The sequence below is a fragment of the Chroicocephalus ridibundus genome, chromosome 2, assembly GCF_963924245.1.
Source record: "Chroicocephalus ridibundus chromosome 2, bChrRid1.1, whole genome shotgun sequence".
In the NCBI taxonomy this organism is placed as follows: domain Eukaryota; kingdom Metazoa; phylum Chordata; class Aves; order Charadriiformes; family Laridae; genus Chroicocephalus; species Chroicocephalus ridibundus.
The window spans coordinates 71,568,731-71,589,242 of record NC_086285.1 but is presented as its reverse complement, the minus strand read 5'-3'; the positions used below and the strand labels follow the sequence as shown (position 1 = coordinate 71,589,242).

At 38.8% G+C, this 20,512-nt stretch overlaps 1 protein-coding gene across 4 annotated transcripts in view; it reads right to left on the bottom strand.

The window, feature by feature from the left end:
* Nucleotides 1–20,512, bottom strand: part of KIF13A (kinesin family member 13A) — a 118,675-nt gene that overhangs the window by 71,137 nt on the left and 27,026 nt on the right. For all 4 annotated transcript variants that reach the window (XM_063325832.1, XM_063325835.1, XM_063325833.1 and 1 more), the window contains exon 3: nt 968–980. In XM_063325832.1, coding sequence (XP_063181902.1) covers nt 968–980 — 13 coding nt within the window. The remainder of the gene's footprint in view (nt 1–967; nt 981–20,512) is intronic.

The following is a 20,512-nucleotide window of genomic DNA, read 5'->3' as shown; positions in this document are numbered from 1 at the left end:
ATCCAAATCTCATATCACGTCTTTACAAACTCTCAAAGCCTATTTCCACTGATGGTAATAATCATATTCTGCCTCAAACTGACAAACATTTCACACAACACCTTTTTCGGCATTACAGCTCCAGGATGTTAATGACCACCTATATACCTAACAATAATGCAGCATATATGCACAAGCCTGCAGCTGTTATATTTTTGTCACAGAAATGCAAGGCCATAATTATGCTTTTACGCAGTGTCAAGAATAACTTTGTCTGCCTATAATGGAACATGAATGATGTACTACAGAAAATGAAGGCCCTTGTAAGACAGTTTTTTTGTGAAATTACAACAAGGAGGAGGTTTTTTTGCTTTTTTACAAAAAAAGTTAGCAGTGATCAACCTTTTTCTTGTATTAGCTACATTAACTGAGCTTGACAGAAGAATTTTATTAAATACTTTCAAAAAACCTGCAAAACTAAAATCCAGGTCCAGGGAAAAAAAAAATAAAACTACAGCATACCATTTTAAACTGTAATATCAGTGTTATTCATTTGCACCTGCTGTGACCTTAAATCACTCTTATTTTTTTTCCAAAGATGATTATTTCAATTCACGTTAAAATAGCTTGTTCCATTCTTCCCTCCCTATTGGGAGCAATACACATCATTTACTGACAGGATGTTTTCTTCTGACACTCAAAGAAATTATTCAAAACAATAGATATTTAAATTTTTTATATATATATATATATATACACCCACGTGCACACACATATAAAATAGATGTCTGAACTATGAAGTAGGCAGGTATCCATATAAGACTGATATATAGATCAAGCAGTAAGTATGAGCAATAGATTATTTTTTTTAATGTATTTGCCTTTATTAAAGCTGTATTGATCACATACTACAGGAACACGCCCAATATTTCTGCACTGCTCAACATTTTCAAGCAGACACAAATGCAAAAAGAGACAGAATACTTACCTTAGGTGGTTTTCTTGATGATTGGCAAAAAAAAATAATCAGCAACGATGATGAGAAGTACGAATACATCAGTCACATAAAGGAAAGGAAGCAAAGAAAGAGAAAAGAAACAAAGTCAGTGTACATCATTATTATAATCTGAACTTTTTGTAATCCACAATGTATTTAAGAAAAATCAGGTCAGAAAATATTTATATGATACACCACAGATTTTTAACCAGTAATTACTTAATTAGTAATACAGCCCCACATTAAAAAGAAAGGAAAATGTCGGATTCCTTATAGGTATAAAAATCTAACAGCCCTGAGTTCCAGAAGGAAGACAAGCATCCGTTTTCTTTGCCGTGGAAGTCAAAACAAAGCCCATCTTTTGTGGCAAACAAACTGAGCCTGCAAACCGGCAGACCAAGGTGCCAGGGTTAAGCCCCACTGACTTCAGCAGTGCTACACAGGCAAGACCAAGGTAAGAGTCACACAAATGTTTCTTGTAGAGATTATAGAAGTGTGAAGAAAAATAAACCTGCGTTTTCCCTAGCCACGGAAAGTCTACACAGAGCATAGGAAGCCAACGCAAAAAACACCATTACCCTTCGCACACAACTCCAACGAGCGCTTTCAGAAATAAAGTGGAGACAAGAAACCCCCAAACTAAAGACACCGGCTCAGAGTACTTCAACTTGTCCTTAAATGCTTTTATGCTTATGCTGGTGGCCATATAGTAAATTAAAATCAGTGTGGCTTTTTTTGGTGGGATTGATTTCAAGAGAGATTGCTGCCCTGTCTCACTGTGCAGCCCTGCGCTCACTAATGCCGTTGCAAGAGAGAAGGTAAAAACATGGTGCAGAATTAGACTGACTTAGGCCATTCATGAAAACCACAACCTTAGGCATATGTTTAAATTAGGTATTGAAATAAGCCTGAAGTGACACAGAGAAGAAGTTTCCACTTGCTCTTTACATCATGAAAAAAAAAAAAAGGCAATACAAATGTAGATGAAGAGAAAAAACACAAGCAGAAAGGTCTAAAGACAAAACAGCACAAGCACAGAACACAGTAAGGTTTATAAGATAAGGATACGGATGAAAGGTCTCTATCTACCCGACAGACCCACTACACAAAATTCAAAAAAATTAAGAGGCTCCAGTCACAGTGCAGAAACAGATGGGATGAAGCCATGCTTTCATCCACCAGACTACACATACTAACTCCACCAAGTCAAAGCAGGGGAAAAAAAAACCACCAATACTTGTGCAGTTTTCTTAGCAACCCACAATACAACGGCTCAGCAAAAAAAAAAAGCTGAAGGGAAGCAAATCCACAAACGCATCCTTACGCAACCTCTTCTGCCTACTCTCAGCTCATACCTTAGATGACACGTCTGCCTAGACCAGAAGTTACACAGCTGGTACACGGTACTGGTATAACGCAAACATATTTTGCCTCAGAGCCAAACCACTCACTGCAGCCTTACCCTCTCATTAACGGTGGCTACACCGGCTCAGCTCGCAGACAGCTCATGTCCAGGTGGCTCAGAACTTGTGCAGAACATGCTCTTATCTAACTGAAAAATACATTTAGCTGTACCCCGAATGTTTTTCACTTCAATTGATTTTCAGGTGTGATGAGAGTCCAACATCATCAGCTTGTCTAGCCAGAGCTCCAGCACCAGCTCTAAACTTCCTATTCCTACTTGGAAGAGAAGTTCCTACCGAAGGAAGTCATCCAAGGTTTTTTGTAAAGCTCTTAAATACATTCATATTTTGAAAAATAATTCCAGAATACATCAGCCTTCCTAGGGAATTCCTGATAGACTGCTGCAGAGGCTCAGCATAAGCCCTACACAGTTTAATTGAAATAAACACCATCAAGAATTTTATCAACTGTTTTTTTCTGGTATCATTCTTACAAGCCCCAATTGGAAAAGGTACAGAGCATCACTGAAGTAAACAAATCGTTTGACACAGTTGTTTTTGGTTTTTTGTTTTTTTGTTTTTTTGTTTTTTTTAATATATTTACTTAAGCAATGCAAGCCACTACCTTTTAGGAAGTTTCCTCTTACTTTCCTCTGATCCCCATTTTAAGAAAAGCACAATAACAACTTTTCAAACCACTGGTGCACAGCAGAGCTTCCCAGTTGGAAGATCGTCACTGATCTCCTGGATTTCAAAGCACAAGGAGCTGCAGCTTCTGGCCATATGTCACATCCTACTGCTCCAAACTCTTTGTCTATTAAGACCAAACTATCAACTCCACAAGTGACCTGCTAGCATCACCAGCAGCAACATGATCAAGGGCCTCTGGAGTAAGTCAGCTCTCAGGACAGATTTTTTTTTAAGCTATTTGGAAATTCCAGCTAACCAAGTCGGTGTAATCATTATCCTGGCAGTCGTTCAGATGGAGACACTCCGGAATACTTTCTTCAATCAAAGGACTCAGATGAATAAATAAAAAACAGTTTACAGTTTATCAGAAATCACATCTATATCAGCTTAGAGATGTGCCATAAAACCTGCATTAGCCTCAATCAATTTTTTGCTTCGGTTTTTTGTTTTGCTTTGCTTTATTTTTAATATGTGCTTCGTGGTTTCTTTCCTTTCCCAGAAACCAGCAGCTTTCAGCTTCATAAATAATTGGACTTGTCTCAATTTTTGCCAGACACTGACCGTACAAATGTGGTGATTCAGTGTCACAGCTGGGGTGGGGAGTGACGACGACAGGACAGAGAGCGGATCACAGAGATACCATTAAAATATTTATTTCCCAGAACTTTTAATTCCATGTCTCATCATCCATGGTGTCAATGATAATGCACAGGTATACCTTCTGAATGACAACATCTCCTCTAAAGCAGACAGATAGTACACTTCAAGAAATTATCACAGAGTTACCTAACCTTCTAACGCATCTGCACAACAGCAGATTTTGGTTTAACCTGACGAAGGGGATCTTCCGTCTGCACACTCAGATGGAAGACTGACTTTTCTCACATGCCTAGAACTCAAAACCAAAGTACATACCACCAAGAGTCTGAAAAATATTCTCACAGGTCAGAGGAAAAATATGAATTTCAATGACCACAAACCCCACTGAGCTTCCAAACTTCCTCCTGCCTTTGTCCTTAAGCCATCATGACTTTAGTAAAATTTCACTAGAAAGATTTTCTGAGCACATTTTTACGGTGCAGTACACGTGCCGAGGTCTGTTCCCAGAATCTGCTCAGGCTTTATCTTTCACAACAGCATTAAGCCTCTCCTATCCTGCTTGGCTAACACACACCAAGACCATAGAATGTGCAGCTATCTCAAATTTTTATGTAGATGGAGAAAACCAATTTCTAGAAAGCTTTGTGCTAATGCAAGCATGTTTTTTCCCCTATTGTCTCTTGCAAAAACTAAACCCATAACGCTTCTTGCATTTGCTAAGAGAATTAATTCACAAAATACCAGTTCTAATGTTCTATACTAGTACATGAATGAGAAGTCATCCTCACTGCATCCACACTACTATCTACCCACCGCCTGCGACAGCATATGATGAGAGGAGTGTGCTTTTCTAGTAGTTTAACAGCAGCAAAGGTTGTTTCTGCTGTGTTTTTTTTTAACTACCTATACTATTTTACAGGAGTCTCCTTTGTCATATAAAAATTTCATATAAACCGGCATTACATATTCTGACTAGAAAACTAGTCCCATGTAACAGGAAGCAACAGAAGACACTCTTGCACTATGAGTGTACACAATACTGTCATCTTAGAGACTTAATCATTTTCAGAACTACACCTGGTTTCTGTCCCTTAGTGAACGTTGTTGGCATTCCCAACCAAATGTCACTTCTACCAGAAGGAAAAACGTTTTATACATCAAAAAACTTGGAAGAATTGGTTTTTCTCCCCTTTTCATATAATGGGGTTTCATCACCCCACCAACCCCCCCATCAAGAATGTCACCTTCGGTAGGGACACTTATGTTTAAAAATGAGAATGGAGGTGTAAAACCAGGTACTCCACATAGAATGACATAGAGGAACAAAGCATCTTTGAAAAACAGGTCTTAGATTCTTTGGAACAACACCCACACATCCCACTTCATCTCCAATTCAGCTGTGCTAAGAAGCCAAGTAGGTCACAATTGTACTATAATTATGGCACATTTTGGGAAGTATTTGGTGGATTCTTTTACTTTCTCACAATTAGTTAATGAGGACGAAGCAATCATAACCAGCTATGTTAAGTAACCACCCATAGCACCTACAGCAGATGATGAATGAACCACGTGGCTTTGCAGCTTGCTCTTCTAAGCTGACTACACCAGAAATCATCACTTAAGACACTGAGTCTGAAATACCTTTTTGCTCTCATCACATGTGCAACCAGAGCAAATTCATGGTACTCGTTGTTTTCCCAAATATATAATTAAGTGTCCACATGCAGTGGCTACATAGTCATCAATGCACTCCTCAGGATCACTGGTCAAAAGTAGTATTACAAGCAACTACCAATACACTAGAAAAGGGAGAGAAGTCTTCAGGCTTTTATGTGATGAGTTCAAAAAACAGTCTTCCTTCTTTCCTCCGGAAGCACACAGATCAGCAAAATGTAAAGATCATCCTGACAGATTAAAGGAATGTTTTTTACTTTTATTTTTGAGCTCTCTTTAACAGCATTTGACAACCACAGTTTCCAAAATTTGGTTTCCACATATTCCTCACATGCTGTTTATTCTTTTGAGAATTCTGCAGTACTAGAAAATTAATGAGTTCTTTGTACAAGTCTACAGCCTTTTCCCAGCTACATCAAGTCACAACAAGTTATAGAACTTGTTACGCTTTTATGCATATGCAAGGGTGTAGTTTTGCGCTCTTCCCCTCTGATTTCAGCATGATCTCTTCTCTCACCACTGCTCCAGTATCTTTGGAATCTAAAGACCGGCTGTTCAAAACAAGTATTAAAGTATTTTTGGAGTGTTTTTTAATTTTGTTTTGTTTTTTAAATCAGGCTGTCTTACAACTCGGGCTGAGAATATCACCAGCAGTGCATGTTTGCCTCGCTCAAAGGCAGAGTGCAAGGGAACAAACCAGTGGTAGGACCACCATAAGAAGCGTGCCTTGTTTTACTCCATCAAAGTAACTGCACTGTTTATCCACAAATATAAGGCTTCCAGAGTGGCTGCAGCAAAGGCAGCAGACATTCAACACTCCTAACTGCAAACAATGTAAATTATGTAGAAGCAAAGAGATGATGTTTCTCCTGTCCTTCACAGTAAGATCATGCAGCTCTACGACCCTTTCTTGTCTCATGGTTTATCAGTGCAGGCTGTTACTTGCAGGCTTGATACCAAGCATCTTAAAAAGCATGCCTATGTATTATTAATGGACACTGTACTAAACAAAAGCACCAATCTAGAAAAAGATCACCGTTTGCCACACTAACAGTTTCAGGTGATGATGTACTGCAACTACTGGCAGTACACACCATTTTTTCTACAAAGAACACAGAAAACGGACATGTATTTGCCCATTTTCCCCTTCCATTTTTTAAATGCAGAAGAAGATCAAAGGCAATGTCAGGGGCAGTGCCCTGAAGGGGAACACTTTTGTGTCCTACCTTTGTGCTTGGCTAGGGCACCTCCTGCAGAGCTCCCTAATGAAGCTGGCATCATAATTCGATACTAGGAATCCTGGCAGAGTTACTTTACATACTGTATGAGCACACATACAGACACAAATATAGATATTTAGTTATTTTATATTCTTGCATAAGGTGGGCAGCACATGCCCTGTATCTGTTTAATCCTCCTACCCAGCGAAAGTCTGTTCTATAGACAAAATAATCCTTTGAAGAAGAGTAAGAGAAAAGCATTTTAACAACTAAAGCAATCTGAACAAGTGCCTGCATAATAAGGTAGAAGCTGATCATAATCAGAAACACCACCAGAAACAGATGCATACTGTAAAAATAGGTTGTTCTCTCACGTTTTATGGAAACAGCGTATGAAGTAGCTGTGCTACTCACTGCAAACCTACCACATGCAAGAGAGGAAAGTCAGACACTGAAATCAGAATGACAAATGCTGCAGTGCAAGTTAAACTACATAGACACTACAGTAGCAGCGTGTCAAAAAAGAAATCTAGAAAATGCCTGGATATTTCACCATACCAGGGTTCCATTCCAAGAACTTAAGGTTCGTTCACTACAGCAGTGATGAACTACCAAAAAAGAAAAAAGGTACCACAAATTATGAAACCAACACAAGCTCATTAAAATAGGTGAAAGGCATTATATTCTGAAATTTACAAGACGGAAAATAGAAGTGACAAGAAGTGACAACTGCCCTGGAACACCACTAGTCCCTAACTTACCTTCACTCCCCAGGTCTCAATATTTTTATTGCCCAAGGCATTATTATTCCAATGCCAGCAACTTGTTGACATGAAGTTCAGGTGGTTCTAACCTTTACACAGAAGCCTTGGTGTTCATGTAAAAACAATTTCTGCTGACAGGCTGAAAAAGGGCTGATACCTGTCCTACGTGCAAGAGCATGCCACTTTGCAAACAGCGATCGGCTTAGGAAAACAGTCACCACCCATAAGCAGAAAGATTAATCTATCACTTTGCTATAAAGTTCACTACAAAAATTTCCCTGTCTGTCCTACCCCATAAGCTTAAAAAAAAAGTCATCCAATTTTAGTTACTTTGCTTAGTTTCACTGAAAAGGCAGAAACTGACTAAAATTGTCATTCTGTTCTGTGATAAAAGAGCTCTAAATCAATCCTGACTGCTGAGACCCTGTCCAGAATCTACCACATAAATAAAATAAATCTACCACAGATAATTTATTTTCCTCAAGTCTTTAATCATACTCATTCAAAGCTTATCCAAGATTCTACTTATTGTAATAAAAGCTTGCTACCCCTATGAGAAGTAGAGCATAACCACAAACACAGGTATATTAAGCTTGTTTTTGTTAACATCCAACGAGCCTCATAACAAAATGTAATACTTTGCAATGCAGTTCTACCTAGTGATTCCTACTAGTGGTAGTTATTTCACGAAGTAGTCCTGGCCCTCTTAAAACTGATGCTTTTTCCGTCCTCTCAGTAAAACGCAACACGAAAGAATCTAAACGAGGGGATTTTTACTAGCTAATCAGGTTCAGAGGGATGAGGAAAAGAGGGAGGGGAGAAAGAATACGACCTCAGAACCCAAGATCTGCTAGCCCTGAAGACTAGTCTCGAGTGAATGATTCTTAGCCTGAATGCAATGAAACTGCTGTCAGGGCAAACACAGTCTATTTCTGGAAAGTACGTGGAAACACATGCTAGAAGTGGTAATAAAGTTACCGTGGCATTTATTAGGTACCCATTATTCTTACTCGTTTGCATTTATTACTGGCGCTCTCGAGGAGAAAAACACCCCAAGCATTAGCTGGCATTTCAACTCTCTGCACAAACTCTATTGCGACTCTCACACCCAACCCACCAGTCACTTGGGTTAGGTACTCCCAGCTATTAACTACCTTGTAAGTCTCCAACGTCAATGGAAAACATTCCCTTTCAACGCTACCGCTCCTTAGAAATTCCTTCAGAAATGCTGCCTGTAAGAACCATCAAAACACTAGGCTGCACTGAAGATACACCCCTTCTGCAGGTACTGCTCAAAGCTATCTAAAAAATACACTCCTATTTATCACTATATACAGTATTTATTGCAAGAGATCACCTTCAAAGGCATGTGAAGAAGTTTGCTAAGCAATGTAGCATTTTGTAAATTAAATTCCACTTTGTTAGTTTGCCTGTTCAAAACTCAAGCATTACAACTTGCTACAAAGATGAAAAACAATTAGCAGCTTCGTTCATGAGGATCAAGACAGAAGATCTCTAGTCAGTGGAAAGACCATACAGGAAAGAATGAAACTGTAGGTGTTAACTGAGTAGCTGGATCTGAACCTTGATTTTAACACCTTATATTCCTCAATAAACAGGGTGAAAAAAAAAAAGTAAAAAAAAAGTCACTCTTTTTGCTGTGAGGTAAGCATATTCTTTCTTATTCAGTCAGGACAAGGATACAGTTGAGAAGTTTCTGAAGATACATGTGCAACAGTCCTGACCGTGTGTTCAGGCTGGACAACAGACAAGAACCCCCAAGTCCCACTGTAACATTCCTTTACCACAACAGGGAAAATTATCATTCAAATTTCATCTACTCTTTGTTACTAATGAGATTTCAAGAGAGATGCTAATTGGGCATGACACTTCATCCTTTCCCACCGCTCTGCAAATGTATGTTAGCATTCTTTACATATAACTACAGTATGAATAAGCTAAGACTAAGCAAAATTCACCAATTACTACTTTCTTTTCATCCTAGCATGCCGTTTCTAGTGACTTGAGTACTAAATTAACTGATCAGAAAGAAAATACTGTTCATTAATTTGTAGTCGAAATTAAAACTTCCCTGGGTTTCATGACAATGAATTTCCATCACTTCACTAATAAGATTTTGCAGAAGAAAGTCTATGTCAGCTGGCTGCAACACCACCTGCTTTGGTGACTTTGAGATTACATTATTTGCTTTAACAGACAGCGTTAACAACTGCCACCATTTGCAGGAAGTAGACACTATGCAGAGAAAGATGATGATGATTCATGGGATAAAAAAGGTTTATTGTGTGGAACAATATACCAAGAATGTAAACTCAAATAAACTCTACATAAATAGACAAAGTGAATAAGGTCTCCTGAGTTGTTGCAGGACCAACACCTAGAAGTGCCAAGGAGACTTTATTCTCGTATAGAATTCATACAAGTAAGATCTCTAGAGATCTCTTCACTGATCTCTACAAAGCTTAGGCAGTAATCTAGTTAGGTTTAGTAACCTAACATGCCATGAAACGAACCACAATAGCTACCCAAAGGCTAGAAAAATTCTTCACAGCATGTGCTCCAAGTTTATCAGTTAACAAAAACAGAAGAGCTGCCAAGGCAGCTAACAATCTTCACAAAGAGAAGACATCAAGAACCAAGTTACTGAACCTAGCAGGGAAAGGCACATCCTGAACTCATTACTAGGATCTGAGAATAGATAATTTCCAGCAGACAAGGAGGGCAACAGCAATGGCACGGACAGATTTTCTACCTGAGGGCTTTAGACAGAGGTTAGATACCTTTCTGGTAGATACCAGAGAGGTAAATGAGTTACTGGGCTGAATACCTTGTCAGGAAACACATCCTATACAACATGGGAGGCGAGACCAACAAAATTTAACAGGCTCCCCCGTCCCCGGTGACCTGTGAATTTGTTGTGACAATTTGTATTAACATTATGTTACTTTGAGCCACATTTTTTTTTTTTTTAACAGCAAAGCTTGCAGGCAAGACCTCTCTAGCAGGCATTATGTTATGTATGTAAAAACATGCACTTGGTAGTAACGACAACCACCCCCTCACCACGTGCCATACAGCAAGACATAAACGAGAGGAGTGACAAACACTCCAGGATTCTATGCAAACACTGCAACTAGCATTGTGGAAAAATAAACAAGACCCCTAAATTTTCCTAGACTGAAAAATGAAGTATACACACTGCTTATGTACAACAAAATAGGAAATATTTAGACCTGTAGCAACAATAGGAGTCTAATATCTTTGCAGGTTAAAAAAACCCAAACAAGTATCATTTTATGACTGGAATAGATGACTGTTAACAGATCACAGAATAAAAGACCAAAATGTATTTGAATCCAGCATTAAGCAAATTCTTTTTCTAGATCTAATTGAATCCTAAATGGTTAAATTAGTGTTCTTAAGGAAGCCTGGCTTTATATGCTGGAGAATAACAGAATCAGGAAAAAATTAAAAATTTTTTAAAAAGCTAAAAGTCAGAGACTGGTGCATTTTTCCTGTGAGGAGAGGCTGAAAGACCTGGCACTGTTCAGCCTGGAGAAGAGAAAGCTCACAGGGATCTCATCTCTGACATGCCTTACACCTGAAGGGAGGGTGTAAGAAGACAGAGCCAGACTCTTTTCAGTGGTGCCCAGTCACAGGACCAGAGGCAACGGGCACAAACTGAAACACAAGAGGTTCTCTCTGAACATCAGGAAACAGTTTTTCACTGTAAGGTTGGATGACTGAGCGCCGGCACAGGTTGCCAGAGAGGTTGTGAAGTCTCCCTCCTTGGACATATTCAAAAGCCGTCTGGACATGGTCCTGGGCAACAGGCTCTAAGTGGTCCTGCTTGAGTGAGGGGGTGGACCAGGTGACCTCCAGAGGTCCCTGACAACCTCAGCCCTTCTGTGAAAAATGCTAAAATAATTTCTTTTTTAAAGATACTGTGGCATAGAGCAGTAGCATGAACATTAGTATAAGAGATGATCTGCAAGGTTTGTGATTCGGGAATGTGTAACACTTACTATCACTCCAGACTTGTGTCGACTAAAAAAAAGTCAATAAAAACTACCTCTAAAAATTCTTAGACGGTGTGTTCCCCACATCAACCCATACATCTCATTTTCATGGAAAGAAATTTTCAACATGAAATACAAAATTTGTGGCAGCCCAGCAACCTTCAGTTTGGGGTTTCACACTCCAAAAACATACAGTCAGTCTGCTACGAAGAATATTACTCATTGTGCCCATCAAGGGATGTTATAGACATGGACTGGCATACAGGTTTCACCTACTGATTTTCAGTGAACAAGCTTGGACAGTACTACTTTAACATCACAGTAGCAATTTTTAGTTTGCTCTGGCAAATAAAGGGGGTTTAATTTAACCTCTATTTTCTTTAGTTCTAAGCAGATGGTCGCAGTCAATTACTAAGAAAGCGATGGCTCTGTACAGCTCCAGTGCAAATGAAATGCTTGGAGACAAACCCTGAACGCAGTAAGAGTCAGAAGCCATAAGGTACAAATACAAATAATTCTTCACAAAAAGAAAGTTTGCATGGGCAAGTCAGAAATATCATAAGTGGTTAAAACAGACAAAGCTGATTTTCTGGTGACTTTTTTTACATACAGACTCTGTCTATGAAGTTAGACGGATACAGCTTTGAAATGCCCCAGCGGAGAATGAGTTCACAGCTAAATGCAGGCAATTGTAGTGTATCATTGGAACTCAGAAGAGGGGCATAATTTATAATTATTTGTTTTGTTACAGTAGACTTCATTTTAACAATACACACTAAAGAGTTGGCCTCTGTCCCATAAAAATTGCAGTTTTTTTGAAAACAAACAGCAATGCTACAGTGTAAGTCAAAAGTAAGATTCCAGATCCAGTATTGCAAGCAGCTCTCATTATTAGAAATGTTGATTTCAAAGAATAAACATGGACACACAAATCACAGGATCACAAGCTCAGCTAGAATGCCATTTTAGTGAGCATTACAAGTTAGCATAAGAGAAACAGAAGTCATCTCAGACTTCTTAGACATTGATGGTTTTTAAGAAAGTCTAGAAAGAGGTCACAATATTATGGTGCAAAAGTCATTAATATGATCAAAGAATTACCAAAGAACTGAAATGGATTTTCAGTATTTCCTGAAAAGACAGAAACAGAAAATGAGTTATGTCTATTCTTACAGCTAAGAAGTGAGATCACATCTGCCAATACACGTGAACTGGCTGAATAAAGCAGTAACACATAGAGTGCAGATCTCCAGGTCATATAGTATACAACTGTCACAGGCACCAACACCGTAAAATCTTTTGAGATGGAGCCTGAACAATTCAAAGTCAGTTATGTTGTTCTGCCTCATGGAAGGCTATTCATTCTCCTGCTGTCCAGAAAGCTTTACCAATGTGTAATATTGAAGAAATTTAATCACATTTATTTGTTCTTGTACCAACATTGTCCTGTAATTTAACACTTCAACCTAACACAGCTTTCTGCATATACTCTCACATGTTATGCTTCCCTCCTAGCTCTAAGTACATTCCATGTAGGTTCTGCAGTCCTCTAGCCATCTTAACTTCAAATCAGATTGAATTTATGTTTCTTAAAACACAGTGAAACTGAAATGTAGAGAATATTCCAAAAGAGGTTCTAGCAAGCATTTTTTAGAATGGCATTGTTCATATGTTCTGTTTGTACATTTTTATTTAAACAGTTTGGAAAACATGAACATTCTTAGAAACAAAAATATTTTTGCATAGAAAGCATAACTCTTTAGCCTTTGCTATATTCCTACAGTACTCTTGAAGAAGCATTGCCTAGGTCTTCTGTGTATTGCAAACGGAAGAATTATGACAAATTTCAGTTTGCATTAGAGATCAGAAAGAAAGGAGGCGGCAAGAACCATAGAAATAGCTTTAAGTTTTGAAAGCTGAAGAACTCCATTCGCTAGAAAATTCTTTCTGAGAACGTCTTAGAAACAGAGAAAGGAAAACTTTGAAAGCAGAGATTGTATCTTTAATTAGGCTGCAGGTGAAATAGATTTATCTCTGCGGGGGATGAGGGAGGAGAAAAACAGGTAGGGTTTCAAGTGTATATGCTGGGTTTCAGGTCTGAGGCAGAATGAGTAAGCTTCAGACTAACACACATTGGCAACAGTTGCCCTAAGAATACCGCACTGTAATTGTCTAAGAGGTAAAGCCAGTTTAAGAAGTTTCTGCTCTTCTCCAGCTTCTTGTTCCCCGCTCCATGCCACAGTCTGTCACATTCAGCCGTTAACTCTGCCAAACACGCGGCAAGGGGTTTTGAAGTGTCAGGGAGGAATGTTAGCTTGCTTTGCCATTCTTTAGTTTAAAAATTCACCAATTTGGTTTACAGAATCAGAAACCGGCTGTACCAATGCAGGGAAATGCGCACAGTAAATGTCAACATGCAATTTGGAACATTCCTTCTGTTGTTCACAGATGTACAGAACTCTAACCATACTCCCTTCCCCTCCCCAACTGTCGTCTTCTAGACAAAAAACTTCTCACTTATTTAATGGTTCCTCATGTAAAAGTGGTCTGTAAGCAGCTCGCCACCCTTACTGCCGTTCTCTGCTTCTTCCTAGTTCCAGCAGACCTTTTTGAGACAGGAGCACCAAAATAAAACGTAGCAAAGATCATGTTGTAGCTGCACAGAGACACAGAGTTCCCTCCCTTGTTCCCTGCCCTTTCCCAATATGATTCCCTGGCAGGTCGTAATGGTCCCTTGCTGTTTTTCACCCATTTGCTGAGAACTAATCTGATGTTTCCCTTGAACGAGCATAACTCCAAGATGATTCTCCTGAGAACAAGGAGTCCAGAAACCACGGCTGGGTACATAAGGTCAGAAGAGCTTTGCATTTCATAGCAAGTTTCATGTATCCTTTTATCAGCCAGCCACAACCCATCTGAAGGTCCTCCCACAACTTTCTGTGGCTGCCACGATCTAACAACAGCAGCAGCAGCGTACTGGTGCCAATATATTCTGTCATACCAGTATTCACCCCTTCTCCAGTCCATTTATAAAAGAAGAAATACCAGACCAAGCAGAGACCTCTTCAGGACTCCATAGGAGATGTACAGGGGTGGGGGAGAAGGTTTTAGTTGGACGTGTGGCTCATCCCTACTGAGACTGTGATTTTTATTAACCAAGAAAAATCAAAAGTCACAGTCCATGGGTCATGACTGGCTTCTTGTCCTTCAAAACACTTGAAGCACAAGTATCAGTGCTTTGTTAGCTTAAAATAACTCAATGGAACCTATGAAATTATTTTGAGTCTTGAATCATCCAGAAGTCTTTGTACAAAGAGGCTAAGGAAACTTGCAGAAACAGTACGTCCCTTCCAAAGGGAATAAAATTGTGCGCAAGACCTTAGCTAAACTATCCACCCAATACCATTCATGTAGGAATTGCTGAAAAGCATTGTAAAAATAATGAAGTCAGACTCCTAAAAATGCTATCAATACTTTTGCTAGACATTAATTTTTTTTATACTAAATTAATAGTGTTGATAAGTTAACTGCAGAATCCCTTGATCAGCTCTCTCTAGTCATCTGAAATGATGATGCCATTACTAACACATTTACCATTGTTTCAGAAGAAAGAGTTGCAGATTTAAAAATGCAGCAATTCGTAAAAAGGCAATAAAAAGGTCCAAAACCAAAATGACACTACTGAGTTGTGAAATACAGCAAAAACATCCTTCTGCCTTAGGGTCTGTCTGCACAGCATCTAAATCTAAAGCTCGGGACATGAAGCAATATTCAGTACATTTAAAAAAAACAAAAAACTGTTGCAAACAGATTTGTGCCATCATCCAATTCAAAAGCTGCATCCAAGAAATAATACTTTGATATATTACTTCATAATCCAGAAGGCTAAAAATGTTTGCTTTATTGAGAGGTTGCAATGGGAAATTCTAAAAGCATCTTAGCTTTTCTAGCCCTCACATTCTAAATACTGAGGATCAAGATAAATGTCACACACAGAGCTTCTTTCTGATGTAGACACAGCTTTCTACCTCCATTACTGCAGTATAAAGTGAGCAGCTACATTTTGGGATTGGAATCCTGTTTCTACTTAATGTATCTTGTGCTACCTCCCACAAAAATGCATGTTCTCTGCATGTCTTACTGAGCACACCTGTACCTACTCCTCTGTGACACATCTGTAGCTAACTACACAACAAAAAAGGAAAAAAGCAATTATTTCATATTTACTGCATCTTTCCTAATCTAAACCCCCTCTTTTTAGGCAACGGAATCTGTCCCCAACACATACAACCAAAACTCAAAGGCTTAATATAGCATTTCCTTTAGTTATACATCAGTTGTACAAAAATTACTGTCAAGCTAAGCCAAAAATAAGTTAACTGCACAAAATAAGGATACATAAGAATGGTAACCTTTTAATAGAACCCTAGCTTTTCCAAATGGCACTTTTTTAGCATAATCTGTATCAAGATATTTAGAGTAAGTACTTCAGTTACTATGAGAACAGTAACTCTTGACTCTTGGACAGTTACAAATATAGATAATTTTTGTAGAGCACTGCAGGAAGCATCAAGAATTTTCTAAATCCTCTTTCATTCAAAAAATTCTCTGGAAGATAACATTGCATACATCAATTCAAATGCAACCCCAGCTCAACAAATTGAAAAATCATTAGTACCATTCCACCTCCTTTCGGGAGGGGGAGCCTCCTTTGTACACCAAAGTGTCTCATCAAATCCTCTCCTGACTTTGTTTTGTTAGTGGGGATCCCATGCTCAAATCCCCTTCTAAAATGAATTCATTCGTTATTTCAAGCATAATGAATAAATTATTCAACCTTTTGGGTAGGTAAAGGGAGAACAGGAGGGCAAGAAGAAAATAAGAATTCTTTTTTCCTTATAGAAGAAAATGACAGATCAGCAGTCATTCCTCCGTGTGCCACAGTGGTAGTGCCCATTATCTCCAACTTTTACCTCACTGGATCCAGTTGGAGCCGCATGAGCGCTAGTAAGCAAAGGTCCTTGTGTCTTCAGCTGAAGGTAGAAAGGGCCACAGATGCATCAGCAGCCCCTCAAGTGCAATCTCAACGCAAGACCCCACAGTGTCAGTGCTATGAATTCATGCTCTGCACAAGCATAGACTACCTTTCTCTTTGTTAATGGAAGAGACGTGCAAAAAGCAACCACAAAATAGCCTCTTCAAAGTCTGCACTGACAAGCAGTGCCGCCACACCAGTGTGATGCTGTTTATTTTTTTAAAAATCACTGTGCTAAAGAACTGGAGGGAACCTAAACTAATAACACTAAAGAACGCTTTGAAACAAAATGCTGACATAATGCCAACATTAATTTTGGCCTGTATTTTCAACAGGGTCTCGCTAACCTAGCTCCAAACCATTTGTGCCTTGCACATTTTGGATTGAACTCCGCTGTACTAGAGTGATCTCACATACAAACTCCAATGCTTAACTTTCTGTTTTCTGTCTATTCTTTAACTGTTTTTCCATGGATACTTTTCAGATCTTGTTTTAACTTCTGTGTGTTTTAATATTTGTTGTAGCAACATGATAATGAAATACACAAGTCATTGCAATCACATGGCTCTTTCAAAAATATGAGGACAGCATTTATTCCACTTGCAGAGGAGGTACATCCTCAGTCTCCAAGCCAAGCTTTATGTTAGGCACTAGGTATACAGCTTGGAAATAGAATTTTATAATGGAAATACTGAGAGGCTCTTTGCCATAGCATCACTAGCAATATAAATACTCAAGATGACAAACAATATAATCATGTGAGCATTCCAGGCCAGCCTATAAATAGCAATTCAGAAAGAACTGGCCTCTCACAACTACGGTGCCTCAGTACAATGTGCATCTGCTAAAAATATCAACTTAAGTATGGTTCAGCAACAGCACGCAATGAAAATAGGTCTGTCTGAATTTTGTGAATTAAATAGCTATTTACACACCCTACCTCATTTATTAAACTGATGATCATTCACAGGACTACTGTGGTGGACTTCTTAATAAACAAGTGTACGCTTTGCATGTGAGCATTAGCAGTATTTGATTTATCCAGGAATATGTGTATTCGCAGTATTTTCCTTGATAATGAAGTCCTACTTCAGAGCTTCTTCAGAAACAGCATGATTAAGTGGCTGTGTTCATATGATGATCAGAATTCACATTTCAGAAGTTAACTTAGAATTCCAGCAACAAGAGCAATAGAATACATGATATTATGCAAAGATTCTTAGAGATAAGATGCTCATCTACATCTACCTACACAGATTATAAAAACATACATTCAGAGAAAAACAATTCCTTTGTACAAGAAAAATACACTGTTTTGATACTGTTAATTATTTTTCCAGAAAAAAAAACAACTTAAGAACAGATTCATATTAATGGTTACATCATGTATTTATACAATAGAGGGAGTGGACACATTCCTCAGGTAGCAGATCAGTAGTACGCAAGGTTTCAGAAACAATCAGGACTTCCTGAGAGATAATGGAAAAGATAATTCATGTATTACTCAGGATAGGCTTACTCATTTTGCTCTGCCAAAAAAGGAAGGCGTTAGACACTGTTAGGGAAGAAAATGACAACTTGAAAGTATTAACGACTTCAAAGTTTATCAATGGCTGCAAATGTCAATTATAGCAATTCATATGGATATAGCCAAAGAAAAAACTACTTTTGTGTCTCTGTAGCATGCCTCATTCCACATACTTTCTATACTTCAGCCGCTTCTGTTACACTATCCCACAGGTCAGCTGCTTCATTTACTGTAACAAACCAGTAACAATAAAAAAGCAAGCCAAATGAATGAAGAAGGAGGAAAAAAAAAGAAAAGATGGATTTAAACATGTGTCCAAAACTCATTATCTTAATTTGCGGTGGCACCTATCAAGCTGCTTCTGGGAGCAACATGACTGCAATCGGTTCTCCTTGTATGCATATTCCTCGGCTTTGTCATTATCTTTAAAGCCTTAATGGAAATGTGTATGCCATTTCAACTGTTGCAGGCCTGTTACCAATTTCACCTCCACACAGAAGCAGTAGTAGGAAGGAGCACTCCAAATGACGGCGCAGATGGATGCACATCCCTCAGCGAGCAGTCCCCTATATTGTAAGGCCCAGAACAAGGACAGGCTGCCACAGCTCAGAAACCAACTCTGGAGAGATTCCCAGCAAAGCACCAACATGTGACCAGCAGCACACCATGCTACTACAGAAATCAGTGAGTAACCCGGAGCCACAGCTGAGGACCAGTGGGATGGTCAGGGTTAATTAACTGGACATCCAACCAGCACTGCATGTGCACCGCTGTTCCAGGGACTGGTGGCACCCCTGCAGAGCTACTGACCTCCTCCTGTTCTCCTCCCTCTCACCTCCAAGCAAGAATCACTGATCTGACTTCCAACCATCATACAATTTTGAATGCAAGCTGTATGGGTAGAAGAGTTTGCTGTTTAGAGAACTAGACACTGGGTAACCTTCAGCAAGCAGCTTCTAGAGAGTTTCTAAGAGGGGAAAAAAAGACAGCAGGACAGGTCTAGGAAACCACAACTCTGTGTTATATTTTTTTTAGTCATTAGTAAGTTTTATTTATTTACCATACAGCATTAAAGATTTAAAGTTACCAGACAAGCTATTAAGTGTGAACTGAGAAGAAAAAAAAAGAAGTAACCACAAAAGACATAGAAATCCCTTTAAATCAGTAACAATGCTGAGCCAGAGCCAAATAATTTTACACCAAGTTGGCACATTTTTATAATTTTCGGCTTTGTTGCAGTTACAGACCTGCTTCAGAAACTCAAATATTATACAGATACTAGAAATAAATAGAAAATAATCCCAGATATAATTGGAAACTAAAGCATTCTCAGTGTTTAAGACAACTAATAAAGTCTCTGTGAGGGACAAAGATAGAAGTGTAAATTCTAATTGGTTCTTTTTTTGACAGATCATGCACAGCTTTTAATAGTCTGAAACAGCTATGCTTGTAACTACAGCAGTTGATTACAGATTCTATTTAAAGGAAGTAAATAATAGCAATTTCAAATTGTAGATTTTATTCCTGACTAGCAGGACGGATCTGTGTCCGGTTACCAAAAAGTGCTCTGAAATACAGAGAATGCATGTAAGAGTTTCAGTTTCCAAGTTGCACGTTGAAACAGGAATGTGCTCTTTTGTTCTATTTTTTTCCCCTCATTTAATCATAATGAAGTCAGTTGTGACATTATAACCGTTTCCAGAGCAACAGTCCAGTCAGATGTGATGAACAGAAGATAAGGGTGTACGCAGGAGAGCTCTGTAACCCACCGGTGTATCGTGATGGGAAATTTAGCATAAATCTCTTTAGGCCAAAGAAGCAACTGGATTTGTCCTCTACCATATGCAAGGACAGAAAGTTTCATACCATGGGATCAGACTTTAGATCAACATTAAAGAAATATAAGGTGAGAGTGTTTTTTCCCCAAAATATCTGAAAAGGATGCGTAAATCATCTGGTCTGTTCCACAGGGAAAATATTTAACATATAAAAAAACCAAAGCAAAAAAAAAGCTACTGCAACACAGCACAGACAGTTACAATAACACGTATGACAATCCAATGGCTGGCTAGATTCATCATTCTTCAGTACTTGGCTACCACATTTCGCAAGAACTTAAAGACATAATGCTTTCTGAATCCAGAGCAGAAAGGGTAAGGTCTAATAACCCTAGATCAAGCCAGGTGTATATACAAACCAGACATCGTCAGAAATACAAGAAAGAGAGGATTGTGCCTTGAAAGGCCAGAATTTAAGCATGAGAAATGCAGCCTGAATTAATCCAGAGATCTACCTAGCCCCATTATCTAGACACACCACCTTTAGGGGTTTCACAAGGTGTCTGCAATCTTTCAAAACAGAGAGCTTGAAATGCCATGGGTTAACCGACTCATGTGTCTGTGTCCTGGGGCGTGTTACATATATATATTACATATTAATGATTAACCCACAGCACAAACAACACGTAAACTGCACAGTCAGCATCATTTAAATATGAGAGACACAGGAGAAGAGCTTTTCTTTCTTATGCTGTAGTAGCACCTCACAGATGCTTAATATTTTCCCACAAGATTTTCCTCAGA